The 14,613-nt window shown below is 41.7% G+C and overlaps 1 protein-coding gene across 7 annotated transcripts in view; it reads right to left on the bottom strand.

Annotated features, from left to right (window-relative positions):
• Positions 1–14,613, bottom strand: part of DZANK1 (double zinc ribbon and ankyrin repeat domains 1) — a 73,053-nt gene that overhangs the window by 25,000 nt on the left and 33,440 nt on the right. For all 7 annotated transcript variants that reach the window (XM_042980959.1, XM_042980958.1, XM_042980964.1 and 4 more), the window contains exons 10-11: positions 12,369–12,482; positions 4,437–4,529 (exon numbers count right to left, since the gene is read on the bottom strand). In XM_042980959.1, coding sequence (XP_042836893.1) covers positions 4,437–4,529; positions 12,369–12,482 — 207 coding nt within the window. The remainder of the gene's footprint in view (positions 1–4,436; positions 4,530–12,368; positions 12,483–14,613) is intronic.

A 14,613-nucleotide genomic window follows, 5' to 3' on the forward strand; every position in this document is an offset into this window, starting at 1 on the left:
AGTGTCCGCCTCTTTGATTCAGCTCAGGTCACGGTCTTACGGTTCATGAGTTTGAGTCCTGTGTCGGATTCCATGCCGACAGTGTGGAGCCTGTTTGGGATTCTCTCTCTCCCTCTCTCTCTCTGCCTCTCCCCTGCTTGCACTATCTCTCTCTCTCAAAAATAAATAAAATAAACTTTTTTAAAGAAAGAAATTGGGGCACCTGGGTGGCTCAGTCAGTTGAGCATCCGACTTCGGCTCAGGTCATGACCTCATGGTTTGTGAGTTCGAGCCCCACATCGGGCTCTGTGCTGACAGCTCAGAGCCTGGAGCCTGCTTCAGATTCTGTGTCTCCCTCTCTCTCTGCCCCTCCCCTGCTTGTGCTCTGTCTCTCTCTCAAAAATAAATAAACATTTAAAAAAAAGAAAGAAAGAAGTTATAGGGGCAACTGAGTGGCTTAGTTGGTTGAGTATCTGACTTCGGCTCAGGTCATGATAATTGTGGTTCGTAAGTTCGAGCCCTACATCGGGCTCTCTGCTATCAGTCCATCAGTGCGGAGCCTGCTCTGGACCCTCTGTCACCCTCTCTCTGCCCCTCCCCCACTTGCACTCTCCCAAAAATAAATAAATATTTTTTTTAAAAAGAAATAAATTTGGTTCATCTGGGTGGCTCAGTTGGTTAAAAGTCTGACTTTGGCTCAGGTCATGATATCGCAGTTTGTGGATTTGCGCCCCAGGTTGGGCTCTGTGCTGACAGTTCAGACCCTGGAGCCTGCTTCAGATTCTGTGTCTCCCTCTCTCTTTGCCCCTTCCCAGCTCACACTCTGTCTCTGTCTCTCTGTCTCTCTGTCTCTCTCTCTCTCAAAAAATAAACATTAAAAAGTTAAAAAAAAAAAAAGAAATTATACAATGTAAAGAGAAAAAACGATTTTTAGGACCAAACTTCAGTATTTCAAGGACATCTCAAATGAGAGTTACTAGATGGGGTTACAATAGCTTCCATTCATGCCACCACAGCAAGAATCAAGAACTCTGAAAGTTGAAGCAATTACTTCTTTGGATATATAACAACATATTAAAGCATGTCAGAGTGCAAAAAAGGAGGCATTCAACAGAGCAAAAACAAGCAACAGGCTGGTTGTCCTAACAGGGGATTAAAGAAACTCTTTCTGGAGCTCAGTCCCAGGAATTAGAGCAGTCTCAGGCAGACAGACATCCAAACGTGGGTTTTGATGGAGTCTTATTTACAATTTAGTCAAAGGCAAGCTCAAAAAAACTGAGGTTCACATTTCCCCATCACTGTAGTTGGCTCTTGAAACAACAAAGTGAACCTCTGGTTACTTCTCACATGTAGGCTGCACGAGAACCCAGTGGCAGTGATTCTGACCCTAGGTTGACATCTCCGGGCCTGAGATCTGAGCTCCTCGGGCAGGACAACCTGGAAGTGCTCCTATACCAGCATCTCCACAATCTGCTCCTTTGTCTGAATATCAGGTCTCAGCCACTGTCCAGAAAGTTTCTGGAGATGTCGGAGGACATCCCTGGGTCCAGCTGCATCCTCATAGTGGAATTTCCTGAACGTCTGCCAGGAGGCTGCAGCGTTGGAAGGATTCCTTTGGGACATGGTCTCATGGTCTTCGACAGAGTCTTCATAGAGGCTCTCTGATGGAACCTGGACCTGGGGAGCTGATGTTAGGACAACTTCTGACTCCTCGGTCATCATCTCATTTGATGGTGACCTTCTTTTATTGACCTTCTTTTATCATCCTGGACTGATTTGTTTGAGTCTCTAGGTACCCTTCAGTCTCCTTTCTGGGACTCTGGAAAGGGATGTCTCAGACTCCTGTACAGGTACCACAACGGAGGGCAGGGCAGGGCAGGGCAGGGCGGAGCTGCCTGGTGACCAGACTGGAAGCCTGAAACCCACTCTAAGAAAAGGAAACCAACTACCTGGCACAGAGCTTTGTAGCCCACCACTGGAACCAGACAAGAGATTTTTTTCTAATGAACAAAACCTCAGGGACCTTAAATTATATCAAACAATTCAACAGATGAATATATGACATCCAAGAAGGAGAGCAGAAGGGGAGAGGAGGAGCTAGGAGAGAATTATGGGAGAATTCCTTCCCTGGAGCCTCACAGGGAGAACAGCACTGCCAACAACACTTGGATTTGGGACCTCTGGCCTCTAAAGCTGTGAGAAAACAAATCTCTGTTGTTCTAAGCCGCTCAGTTTGTGGTACTTTGTTCTGGAACCAATAATACACCCCCATTCAATGCTAACCATGTCCAAAAGAGTGTGTTGTCTATCATTTGGGGGTACATTATTCTAGAAACATCAATTAAGTCAAAGTGAATGGTTGCACAGACCCTAATTGCCTTTGCTGACCTTTGTCTAGCTGTTCTAGCAAATGCTGAGAAAGGGGCATTAAAACCCCCAACTATAATTCTGAAATTGTTTGCTTCTCTCTTTAATTCTGCCAATTTTTGTATCATGTATTTTGGTAGGCTCATAAATGGTTTTGATTGTTATGTCTTCCTAATGAATTTAACTTTTATTGTTACAAAATAACAATCTCATTATATATATATATATATATATATATATATATATATATATATATATATATTTTATTTTATCTCTCATAATATATTTTTCCTTGAAACTTATTTTGTCCTATATTGATAGAGCCACTCCAGCCCTCTTGTATACATTGTTTACATGGAATTTTTTACTATATATTTACTTTTAGTGTACATAGTTAGGTCTTGTCTGTGGCTTGCACAGAGTTGTTTTTTCTTTTTTTCTTTTGGCGCAGGGCTTGAACTCATGACCCTGAGATTAAGACCTGATCTGAGATCAACAGTCAGATGCTTAACCAACTGAGCCACACAGGAGTCCCTGTTTTTTCTTTTTATAGAAATCCATGGTGACAATCACTACCTTCCGATGAAATGTTTGGTCCACAAAATTTAATGTAATTATTGATGTTTTGGTTTTGACTTACCATTTCATTATTTGATTTGTATTTTTCCTATTTGTTTTGTTTTCTTTGTTCCTACTTTCCTGTTCTTTTGGGGGGGGTAATTTGAATACTTTTTAGAATTATATTTGAATTTTCCCATTAGCTTTTTCTCTGTATTTCTTGGCATTCTTTTTGAGTAGTTGCCCTAGTGATTAAAACATAGATTTTTTTCAAGTGTATTTTTTTTTTTTAACGTTTATTTTATTTTTGAGACAGAGAGAGACAGGGCATGAACGGGGGAGGGACAGAGAGAGAGGGAGACACAGAATCGGAAGCAGGCTCCAGGCTCTGAGCCATCAGCCCAGAGCCCGACGCGGGGCTCGAACTCACGGACCGTGAGATCGTGACCTGAGCTGAAGTCGGACGCTTAACCGACTGAGCCACCCAGGCGCCCCTATTTATTTATTTTTGAGAGACAGAGTGCAAGCAGGGGAGGGGCAGAGAGAGAGGAAGAATATCAAGCAGGCTCCACACTGTCAGCCCAGAGCCCAATGTGGGGTTTGAACTCATGAACCGTGAGATCATGATCTGAGCCAAAATCAAGAGTTGGACGGTTAACCAACTGAGTCACCCAGGAACCCATAAAATATAGATTTTTACCTTTTTACAGTCTAATTATTACTGTACTTCATCAGATAAAATACAGAAATCTTACAACCATTGGTTCATATCCCTCTCCCTCCATCCTATATGTTAGAGTTCTATGTATTTCTATATCTACATATATTACAGACCCTATGAGAATCATCACACATCTGTCCAATTTCCAAAGGAATCTCTCTGAGATGAGAACAAACCCCCAAACACTCAAAAATATATACAATGGCCCCAAGGAAGCAAGTTTTTTCTTCTAAGTTGGCTAGTAAATGCCAGCTTCTTTTTGGTATCTATTTTTAGGCTAGGGCAACAGTCACCTGGAAGTCATTTTTAAAGCCTCCTCTTCACCAGAAACATCTGATAAACAACGAATCACCTAAATGGAACCATTCACTGTATTTAAGTTGCCCATACTCCTGTTCCTTCACTTTGAATACTCAAAATAGGCTGCTAGAAAATCCAGAAATGGGTACCCACCAGGCTCTCAATTTCAAAAGATAGCATGGCACGGTCAAAAAAGACATACTTCTGACTTTGAAAGAATTATAAGTGGTCCACTTTCCCACTGGCTACTGCCAGCCTTCCATGCAAAGTTACTAAGTGAAGTTGTAAGAAATTGCTGATTTTATTGACTCCCCCCCTGAAGTTAAGACTTTGAAAACAACTTTGTTTTGGTGAATATAGAAAGTCCTCTCCACGTTGAGAAATGTTGCTTTCAGTGTTTTCTCCACTCTGCCACTTCTTCCCTCCTCTGCAGGTTGCCTTTCTTCATTCTTATTAACGCTAGACATTTAGCAGCCACTAAGTATAGGACTGACACAAGCAGTCAACCCACCTCCTGTGATGACAGCAGGGCCCCCTCACAGGTGACACAGTATTTCAGGTGAGCTGGATTCCCTGTGCCACAGGTGCGGCAGATTATTGTCTCCTTAAAAAGAAAGAATAAGAAAAACATGTTCCTCTGAGCAAACAACCATGCAAAGAAATCCTTGAGCAGTCTTTTCAGTCAATCAGCCATCTATTGGCCTTTTTTTTTTTTTAACACTCAGGATTTGTTTAGGAATTATTACAACATAAACAGTGTCAGAAATTTGAAAATAATTAAAAAAATTTTTTTATGTTTATTTATTTTTGACAGAAAGAGAGAGACAGAGCATGAGCAGGGGAGGGGCAGAGAGACAGGGAGACACAGCCTGGCTCCAGGCTCCGAGCTGTCAGCACAGAGCCCGACGCGGGGCTCGAACTCACAGACCACGAGATCATGACCTGAGCCGAAGTCGGACACTCAACCAACTGAGCCACCCAGGCGCCCCCCTGAAAATAATTTTAAAAGAAACAAAACCCAAATTGAAGAAACAAACTGAAAATGAGTGTTCATTTGGCCTTAAAACGCAAAATTTTACACTGATTATGTGTCAGTTTTTTGAGTTTTTTTCCCCCCCAATGTGGAAAACATGATTGTTGGCTCTCTGTCTTATGGCTTGAACAATAAACACAAAAGTCCAAGACTAGCAAAAGCTGATCTAGGCATTTACAAGCAATTTAACTCTTGGGGCACCTGGATGGCTCAGCCGGTTAAGCGTCAGACTCTCGATTTCAGCTCAGGTCATGATCTCAGTTTGTGGGTTCAAGCCCTGCATTGAGCTCCACACTGACAGCACAGGGTCTGCTTGGGATTCTCTCTCCTTCTCTCTGTCCCTCCCATGCTCTGTCTCTTTCTCTCTCTCAAAAATAAACAAACTTAAAAAAAATTATAAGTAATCTAGCTCTTGGACTGGGGTTTACCCCATGGGGCTTCATGTTAATGAATTTAGGTTTGCTCTGTACTTTCTCACTCAGAAATGGAAAAATGAAAAGACTATCTTAGAAAATAAATGGTAATGGGGCACCTGGGTGGTTCAGTTGGGTTAGTTTCCGACTTTGGCTCAGGTCATGATCTCACAGTTCAAGCCCTGCATTGGGCTCTGTGCTGACAGCTCAGAGCCTGGAGCTTGCTTTGGATGCTGCGTCTCCCTCTCTCTCTCTGCCCCTCCTCCGCTCGTGCTCTGTCTCTCAAAAATGAATAAATGTTAAAAAGTTTTTTTAAAAAAGAAAAAAGAAAATAAATGGTAAGTGCAACTTTCCAAGTCAGGAAACTGAGGATAGGTTGCAATGCAGAAAATGGAAGGGATGAAGGGACAGAGGGAGAGAGAGAGGAAGGGAGGGAGGGGGAGAGGGGAGGAAAGAGAAGGAAGGAAGGAAGGAAGGAAGGAAGGAAGGAAGGAAGGAAAGAAAGAAAGAAAAAGAAAGAAGGAGGGGGGAACAAAGAAAGGAGGAAAGAAAGAAAGGAAAAGAAAAGAAAGACTAAAATAGTCTAACTAGAGTTCAGCTATCAGAGGTTTGCTAACAGCTGTTCAGTCACTGGACCATTCTGCACTATCAGGATACTATTCCCTTCAATTATCAATGACCAGTGGCACACAAATGTTCCTTTCTACTCCAGTGTCTACATTTCCCAGGTGTCCTGAAACTGACACCATGTGTTCTGAAGCTCGACAGGCAAAGAAGACCATTAAGAGAAAGGAAATCCAACTCCCAAGGTTTTAGTTCCAATGCCACTAGGAAGGCTCTGAAGTCCCTGACCTTTCCAAGCCTGGTTAATTCCACTCTAGTAGAAGATTCCAAGTTCTTGCAACTCAAAGAACTCCTAATGTGCAAATGGCCGGCTGACTGCTATTCAAAATGGCAGAGGATCACAGACTTGCTCTCAATGGATCCTGACACTCCCTGGTTCCAGCATTTTTCAAAGTTGCTTAAAGTCTCTGTAGCATGATCTACAACTGCCAGAGCTTTTCTGTGAGATTTAAGGCTGTGATCTTCCTGAACATGTTGCCTCAGAAAAGATCTGGTGACACTTGTTGAGAAGTGAATCAAATTTCTTGTCCCTGTGTTAAAAAAAATACTAAGATCAAACAAAAATAACATAGCTGTTTGCTGCAGGAAATATTCTGGAAAGAGTGTAAACCAGTAAAACTGCTTACTTATTAAGTCCAACAGCTTACCTCAAGACCCTCACCTTGCAGGACCCACAATCCAAAATCAGTATATCCTCACATTGTTAACATTTGTTTGTGTGCATTCACGTGTGCACATGTGCATGTGACCTGGTAACACCAGAATCTACTCTCTTAGCAAATTTCTACTATACAGAGATGGATATGTTAATTAGCTTGACTGGAGTAATTATTTCACTATGTACGTGTATATTAAAACATCATCACCTTAAGTATATTAAAGTTTTATTTAAATAAACTATTTTTAGGGGCACCTGGGTGGCTCAGTTGGTTGAGCGTCCAACTGCAGCTCAGGTCATGATCTCACAGCTTGTGAGTTCGAGCCCCGCGTTGGGCTCTGTGCTGAGAGCTCAGAGCCTGGAGTCTGCTTCAGATTCTGTGTCTCCCTCTCTCTCTGCCCCTAACCCACTCATATTCTGTCTCTGTCTCAAAAATAAATAAACATTTAAAAAAATTTCTTTAAATAAACTAAATTTAAAACTAGCATGTCACAACTTTGCCCAATCCAAACTAACTCTGCCCTATCCCAACCCTGCCTTGCAAAACTCCCTTAGATTTTTTTTTAATTGTAGTTTTATTTATTTGAGAGAGAGAGAGTGTGTGCACAGGGGAGAGGTAGAGAGAGAGAGAGAGAGAGAGAGAGAGAGAGAGAGAGAGAGAATACTCAGCAATCACCCAGGTGCATCACTAAAATCCTATAAATACCTTCCCCTGCCTTCTCCCTTCAGAGACACTACCAAGACAAGTCTACCTTACTGTTATCAGGTCCAATAAGCATAGACGTTGTTTCTAATGGTTTTGGTGGTGGCTTTTTAATACATGTCATGGCTCACTTCCTTGAAGAACAGTGACCATAACCCACAGATAGAAATAATTTTACATCATAATCACTAACTCATAGATGTCGATAGGGATGACTTGGAATTGAGGCCACCATCAGACTACCTTAAAGAAGATGCTACACATCTATGATGAGGCCTTTTTTTTAAAAGTCAATACTTCATTGGCCTCCTCACCCACAGCATTTGCAGTATGTCTAGTTGAATGGTTCTAAGCAATTTGGTGGACCCAGTCAGTTACTGGGGTAAAATTTTTCCTTGCGAAGTAGCTGGAAGATAAGAACAATTTTCTGATCTAGATGAAAGGCTTTGACAAAATGAAGTGAGGAAGAATGTAGTAGGTCATTGCAAACTTCAGCTCAAAGTGGATCTTGTAACAGATGCCAAGCTAAAGTTCTGCTTGATGCAGAGCTGTGGTCACACTGGCTTCAGCCCCAAATCATTGTGTCAGAGGTGGGGGTCCCATAAGGAGGTAGCTGCCCCAGTCATGTGAATCATCAGAACTTTTTCACTAATAACTTCAAGAGGATCCCTGCCCTAAGCCTCTCAGATTTTGGGAACCCAATGTGACTGGAGACCTGGAGGTATGCTATATATTGCTAGTTGGAGTCCCAAGAAAACTGATGATCTCTTGGTAAAGGAAAGCTCATGTATTCTGGTGAAATACGAGATGCTCAAATTAATTTTTAACTTTAGAGAATGGCCAGTGGGATACATTTGTTTAAAAAGCAAAACAAGGGGTGCCTGGGTGGCTCAGTCAGTTGAGCATTTTACTCCTGATTTCGGCTCGGGTCACGATCGCAGGGTCATGAGATTGAGCCCCATACCAGGCCATTGCACTGAGCGTGGAGCCTGCTTAAGATTCTCCCTCTCCCTCTCCCTCCCTCCCTCTCTCTCTCTCTCTCTCTGCCCCTCCCCACCTCTAAGATAATAAATAAATAAAAACCAAAACAAATCCAAATCCAAATGTGTGAATATATATGCATGTTTCTGTGCATTCTAAAAAATACATAGAAGGGTATTTATTATCATCAGTTATTTCGGGAGGATAGAAATAGAGGTGGGTGGGGAAATTATGCACTTCTTTGTATATCTTGGGACTATTTCACTTGTTACAAAAAATTAGAGAATTTTTAAAAGTGTAAAATCCTCTCTTATTCTGAAATATAGGCAACTGTGCCAGAGAGTAAATGGAGAAACTTCTGCTACTATAGCTTCTAATCTTGGCAGTAAAAAAAAAAAAAAAAAATAAAAATATATATATATATATATATATATATATATATATATATATATATATCCCTCAGCATTGACAAGTCCTTTAAATCAACAGAAGATCGGTCCGTAGCAGCAGACTGTGGGCAGGAAGAGGATGGATGATGCTTCGTGCACTATGTGGAGTGAGATGGAGAACAACACAAAAATAACAGTCCCTGCTGGTGCCTTGGGGAAGGTAAGGCTGTTGGCTTCTGTCAACAACAGGAATTCCCACTGACCTTGGAGGTGCCTCTCTGGGTGAAAATGTTTTCTAAAAATCCACTGCCCTTGGGGTGCCTGGGTGGCTCAGTCAGTTAAGCGGCCGACTTCAGCTCAGGTCATGATCTCATGGTCCGTGGGTTCGAGCCCCGCGTCGGGCTCTGTGCTGAAAGCTCAGAGCCTGGAGCCTGTTTCAGATTCTGTGTCTCCCTCTCTCTGACCCTCCCCCGTTCATGCTCTGTCTCTCTGTCTCAAAAATAAATAAACATTAAAAAATTAAAAAAAAAAAATCCACTGCCCTTGTAACACTTGGGAAAGCCTCTGGGATGCAGATTCTCAGCCCAGGGTTTCCAAACAGGTATCCTGTGAGTAGAGGCAGCAATACTGATTGGCCATAAAAATCGGGAATTTTCCTTTAAGATCAGATGTTACGGTGATAAAAGTCTCTCTAGAAAATCAAGCCTGATTAAATCCTGTCCCTGCTTTCAACCCTTCAGGGTGCACTGGGAGAAATCTGAGCTGCTAAGTATGGTAGAGAAGGCGCCATCTTGGGGCGCCTGGGTGGCTCAGTCGGTTAAGCGGCCGACTTCAGCTCAGGTCAGGATCTCGCGGTCCGTGAGTTCGAGCCCCGCGTCGGGCTCTGGGCTGATGGCTCAGAGCCTGGAGCCTGCTTCCGATTCTGTGTCTCCCTCTCTCTCTGCCCCTCCCCCGTTCATGCTCTGTCTCTCTCTGTCTCAAAAATAAATAAAACGTTAAAAAAAAAATTAAAAAAAAAAAAAGGCGCCATCTTGCACAGCCCACAGCACCCCCAGCATTTCTGCAGCTCAACAAAACCAAACTGTTTACAGAGTTTTGAAGCACACCCTGCAGTTTCCAGTCTCTGGACATCTTCCTAGAATGCCCTCTACTCCACCCCACCGCCAACACACACATGCTTATACACACAAGCCACTTTTCTTTGCCCCATCCCTTCCCCATCTGGCAAACGCTTGTGCCTCCCACGATATCCCTCGGATGACACCCCCTTTTAAAAGCTATCCCTGGCCCCAGCCCCTGGTAAGAGTGAGTGAATTCTCTCTCTGTGCCCCCACCCACCCACCATGACTGCCACCTCCACCACTGCAAGTGTGTGCAGGCACAGGGGCAGTGGGTCCAGGGATCAGAGCCCAGGGAACGTTGGGTGCAGAGGACCAGAGAGTGGTCCAGGAAGCAGCACGCTGAGGAAAAGTCACATCGAAGGTGTCTTTGAAAAATCCCTTCAGCGCATGAGGGTTCATACCGGAGGTGCAAGGCAGAACTCAGAGAAACAGTTGAAGGAAGTTTCATGGCTGCACCATGGTGAGGGATGCCAGCAGCCTCAGACTAGGCCTGAATGCCTGTGACCCCTGGAGACTACTCCTTCCTCAGACCCCTTCCCTCAATCTTTACTATTCAAGGGACCCTAAAGTGAGTATCCACTGACTATAATACCTCAGGCTCTTACCACTCCCCTCTCCATCCATCCAACAAAAAAATTAGTAAATTTTCATCTACCTGACCTTGGCCCAGCCAGTTCTTCCACACCTCATTTCTGAAGGCTTGCACTGCTTGGAATACTTAAAAACCTTTCAGAGCCTAAATGTCCATCAACTGACGAATGGATAAAAAAATTGCGCTTTATATACACAATGGAATACTACGTGGCAAGGAGAAAGAATGAAATATGGCTTTTTGTAGCAACGTGGATGGAACTGGAGAGTGTTATGCTAAGTGAAATAAGTCATACAGAGAAGGACAGATTCCATATGTTTTCACTCCTATGTGGGTCCTGAGAAACTTAACAGAAGACCATGGGGGAGGGGAAGAAGAAAAACAAAATGGTTAGAGAGGGAGGGAGCCAAAACATAAGAGACTCCTAAAAACTGAGAACAAACTGAGGGTTTATGGGGTGTGGGAGGGAGGGGTGGGTGGGTGATGGGTATTGAGGGTACCTGTTGGGATGAGCACTGGATGTTGTATGGAAACCAATTTGACAATAAATTTCATAAAAAAAAAAAAAAAAGTCCTAAAAAAAAAAAAAAAAAAAAAACTTAGCAGAGAAACTGAGAGAAATCTTGAGAGTGCAGGCAGGCATGTCCAATTCAAGAATGTCTAGGAGAGGAAAGAGGATCATTTGGGGAGTAAATAGCTGAATGGTTAGAAAAAGTAAAAAAGATGTGGTTATCTCAGTCAAGAATCCTTAAGCAGAGCGGCAAATAGAGATTCAGAATTTCCTCAGTATCCAAAGTCCCCTTATTATAAAATTTTTACAAAACTTTAATAAATACGTTTAAACATTTTATCTCATATTAGTGGCATAAAATAAATATTAAGTATATTCAGAGTGTATTAATAAACAACTTCTTATCAAATTAAAAAAAAAAACTTTCAGAGTGAAGGGGAGCTTGGAGGTAGAAGAAAAAGTGGATTTGCCTTTTCTCCATTTGCCCAAATGAAAATCCGCAAAGTGACTTAGGAGTGTTACTATTCCAACTGACATTAAATCTATGCATTTTCCTTATTACTAAAAATGCTTGCTTTTTTATGCCTCAAATTCTCTTTGTTAAATCTATTTTATTCTATAGTGACATTTACTTGAGATTAAAGAGAAGGTGAATGGGACTATACATTGAAAAATGGAGAAAAGATACAGTTGTATGCTTAGTGATTCTACCAAAAATATTTTCATGGTATGACATTGTCTAGCAAAGTTTTCTGAATATATATGATGATGATATTTAACTTTTTTTTTTGACTCTTGTTTTTCATCCATATGACTATAATTATTCTTTTCTGTATAACAGGGGCCCATAAACAAATAAAGCGAATAAGAGCATAAAGCAATTTTAAGGACATGAGTAAAAGTTCTTAATTGCAATGTTCAAGTTTAAATACATAAAGTAAAAGACTGTCTAAGTTGGGGCACCTGGGTGGCTTAGTCGGTTAAACAACCAGCTCTTGATTTCGGCTCAAGGTCATGATCTCATGGTTTGTGAATTCGGGCCCTGCATCGGGCTCCACAGTGTGGACAGTGTGGAGTCTGCTTGAGATTCTCTCTCTCTCTGCCCCTCCCACCTCAAAATCAATAGATAAACTTAAAAAAAAATAAACTCTTAAAAAAATTGTCTAAGTTAGCTGTATGCATTTTGGCCTTCAAATCCAGGTTCAGGGAACACATTTCCTTGTATCTCTCTTACATTATAGATCCTATTGGCAGGTCAAACTGTTGGGCAGCATGCGTTCCCAGCCATTAGAATGGATTTTGTTCACAGATATTAGTTTATCAATTGTTCACCAACTCCACCAGCTAAAGACATTTAACTGCTTAATATCATTTTCCGTATATTTTATTCATGCTTTTACAGAATCACGTTTCATTACCTTCAAGCGGAGGCTGGCCTGTGGCTGCAGCTGTAGAGTAAGAGAGGCCTCACACACCACACAGATGGGAGTATTCATGGGCACCATGTTTCCACACTCTGCACATAAGCCCATCTGCACAAAGAAAGAGGTTTGTCTTGGAATGCAAAAACCGAAGGTATAAGTAGATCTTAGAATATAAGATTTGATTTGCTTTTGTAAAAAATGCTTTAAAATAATTACCTTTAATCTAATTTTGTTTCTTTTGTGAGTAAAAAATGTTTATTGTGGAAAACAGTGTGTGAAAAACAGAAAAGAAAAGATATCTTTGGGACACCTGGGTGGCTCAGTCGGACAAGTGTGTGACTCTTGATCTAGGCTCAGGTCATGATCTTGCAGTTTGTGAGTTCGAGCCCCAAGTCAGGCTCTGTGATGACAGTGCAGAGCCTACTCGGTATTCTGTGTCCCTCCCTCACTCATGTGAATGCACTCTTTTGTCTCTCAAAATAAACAAATTTAAAAACAATTTTTTTAAAAAGGAAAAAATATCTCTTTTTTTCAAGTTTATTTTGAGAGAGAGTGTGTGTGAGCAGGGGAGAGCAGAGAGAGAGAAGGAGAGAATCCCAACCAGTGTGGAGCCTGATGCAGGGCTCGAATCCATGGACCATGAGATCATGACCTGAACTGAAATTAAGAGTCAGATGCTTAACCAACTGAGACACCCAGACACTCCTTGTAAGCACAGTGGAGTAAGGAAGCCCACAGATCCTCTCTCCAAAAAGCAATTATAAAGTTGGATAAAACTGGGGAGCCTGGAGGTTCAGTCAGTTAAGCATCCGACTTCAGTTCAGGTCATGATCTCGGGGTTCGAGAGTTCGAGCCCATATCAGGCTCAACACTGACGGTGTGGATCCTGCTTGGGATTATTGTTCTCTTGTGTTTCCCTGCCCCTCCCCTGCTTGTGCTTTCTCTCTCTCTCTCTCAATATAAATAAATAAAAACTTAGAAAAAAAAAAGTTGGATAAAACTGCCATTTTGGATACAAAATACAATCATTTCAGACTCTGAAAGTCACCAAAGGCACACAAGAAACTGAAAAGCGGTGAATTTCAGATAAAAACACTACAAGTCTACATGGTTCCTGCTTGAGGCTATCCCCACCCTCCCTCAGCTCTGTTAGTGTGGTAGCCTCACTGGGGCAGAACAGACTGCAGAAACCAGCAGCTGCTGATAGGCAGGGCTCACTTGATTTGGAGGACTGTTCAGATGACAGTCTTAGTGGCAAGCAAACATGGAGGGCCAGTGGCTCTACTAGCCTGAAATCATGGTCCTGTTTGAGGCAACTAGCTAGGGATTTAACAGAGAGTTCCAGGAGGAAGGTCAAATATAGGGGGTTTGAGAAGCTCCCCATATACCCTTAGTTGAGTGGAGGATATGCACATGTGTGGCATAAACCAGAGTGAACGTAAGCCACTAACACATCTCTGGCTGATGGAGGCTATACACGGAGATTCAAGGGAGTTCAGCATAAAGTAAAAGCTGGGGCAGACTTGTAAACAGCCTGAAGCTTGAATGTTAGGTCCAGCCCACATACAGATCCCTCAGCAGAGAGTGGAAGCCTTACAGGACTAAGGTATTTGAGCACAACTTCTGGCCAACATTCAGTTGAGCTCTAAGCTATGCAGACCCAGGGGTGATCCAGACTTATAAATAAATAAATAAATGAATGAATGAATGAATGAATGAATGAATAAATAAATAAATACCTGATATCAGTGGCCATACATTTTAGGGGAGACAAACATGAAAAATTTAATCCCAGTAAACAACAACAAAACAAAACAAAACAAAAAAAGAAAAGAAAAAAAAAACACTAGGAGAAAAAGTCAGAATCCAGAATTGTTACGATATATTATATAATCTAAAATCTCCAGAATTCAAGAAAAAATATGAGGTATGCAAAAACCAAGAAAGTGTGACCTATAATCAGGGAGAAGGAAAAAAAAAAAGCCAAACAGTCAATACAAATAGTATCCCCAGATGTTGGATTTGGCAAAGATTTCAAAACAGCTATTACAGAAATGTCAAAAAGAACTAAAGGAAACCATATTTAAAAGATTAAAGAAAGTATGATGACAATGATCTGAAAAATAGGGAATCTAAATAAGGATATAGAAATTATTTTTTAAAAACAATCATATTAAAACGTGGAGTTAAAAATTAAAATAACTGAAATGGAAAAAAAAAAAAATCTCCAGAGGGATTC

This window comes from Panthera tigris, chromosome A3 (assembly GCF_018350195.1).
Source record: "Panthera tigris isolate Pti1 chromosome A3, P.tigris_Pti1_mat1.1, whole genome shotgun sequence".
Taxonomy (NCBI): domain Eukaryota; kingdom Metazoa; phylum Chordata; class Mammalia; order Carnivora; family Felidae; genus Panthera; species Panthera tigris.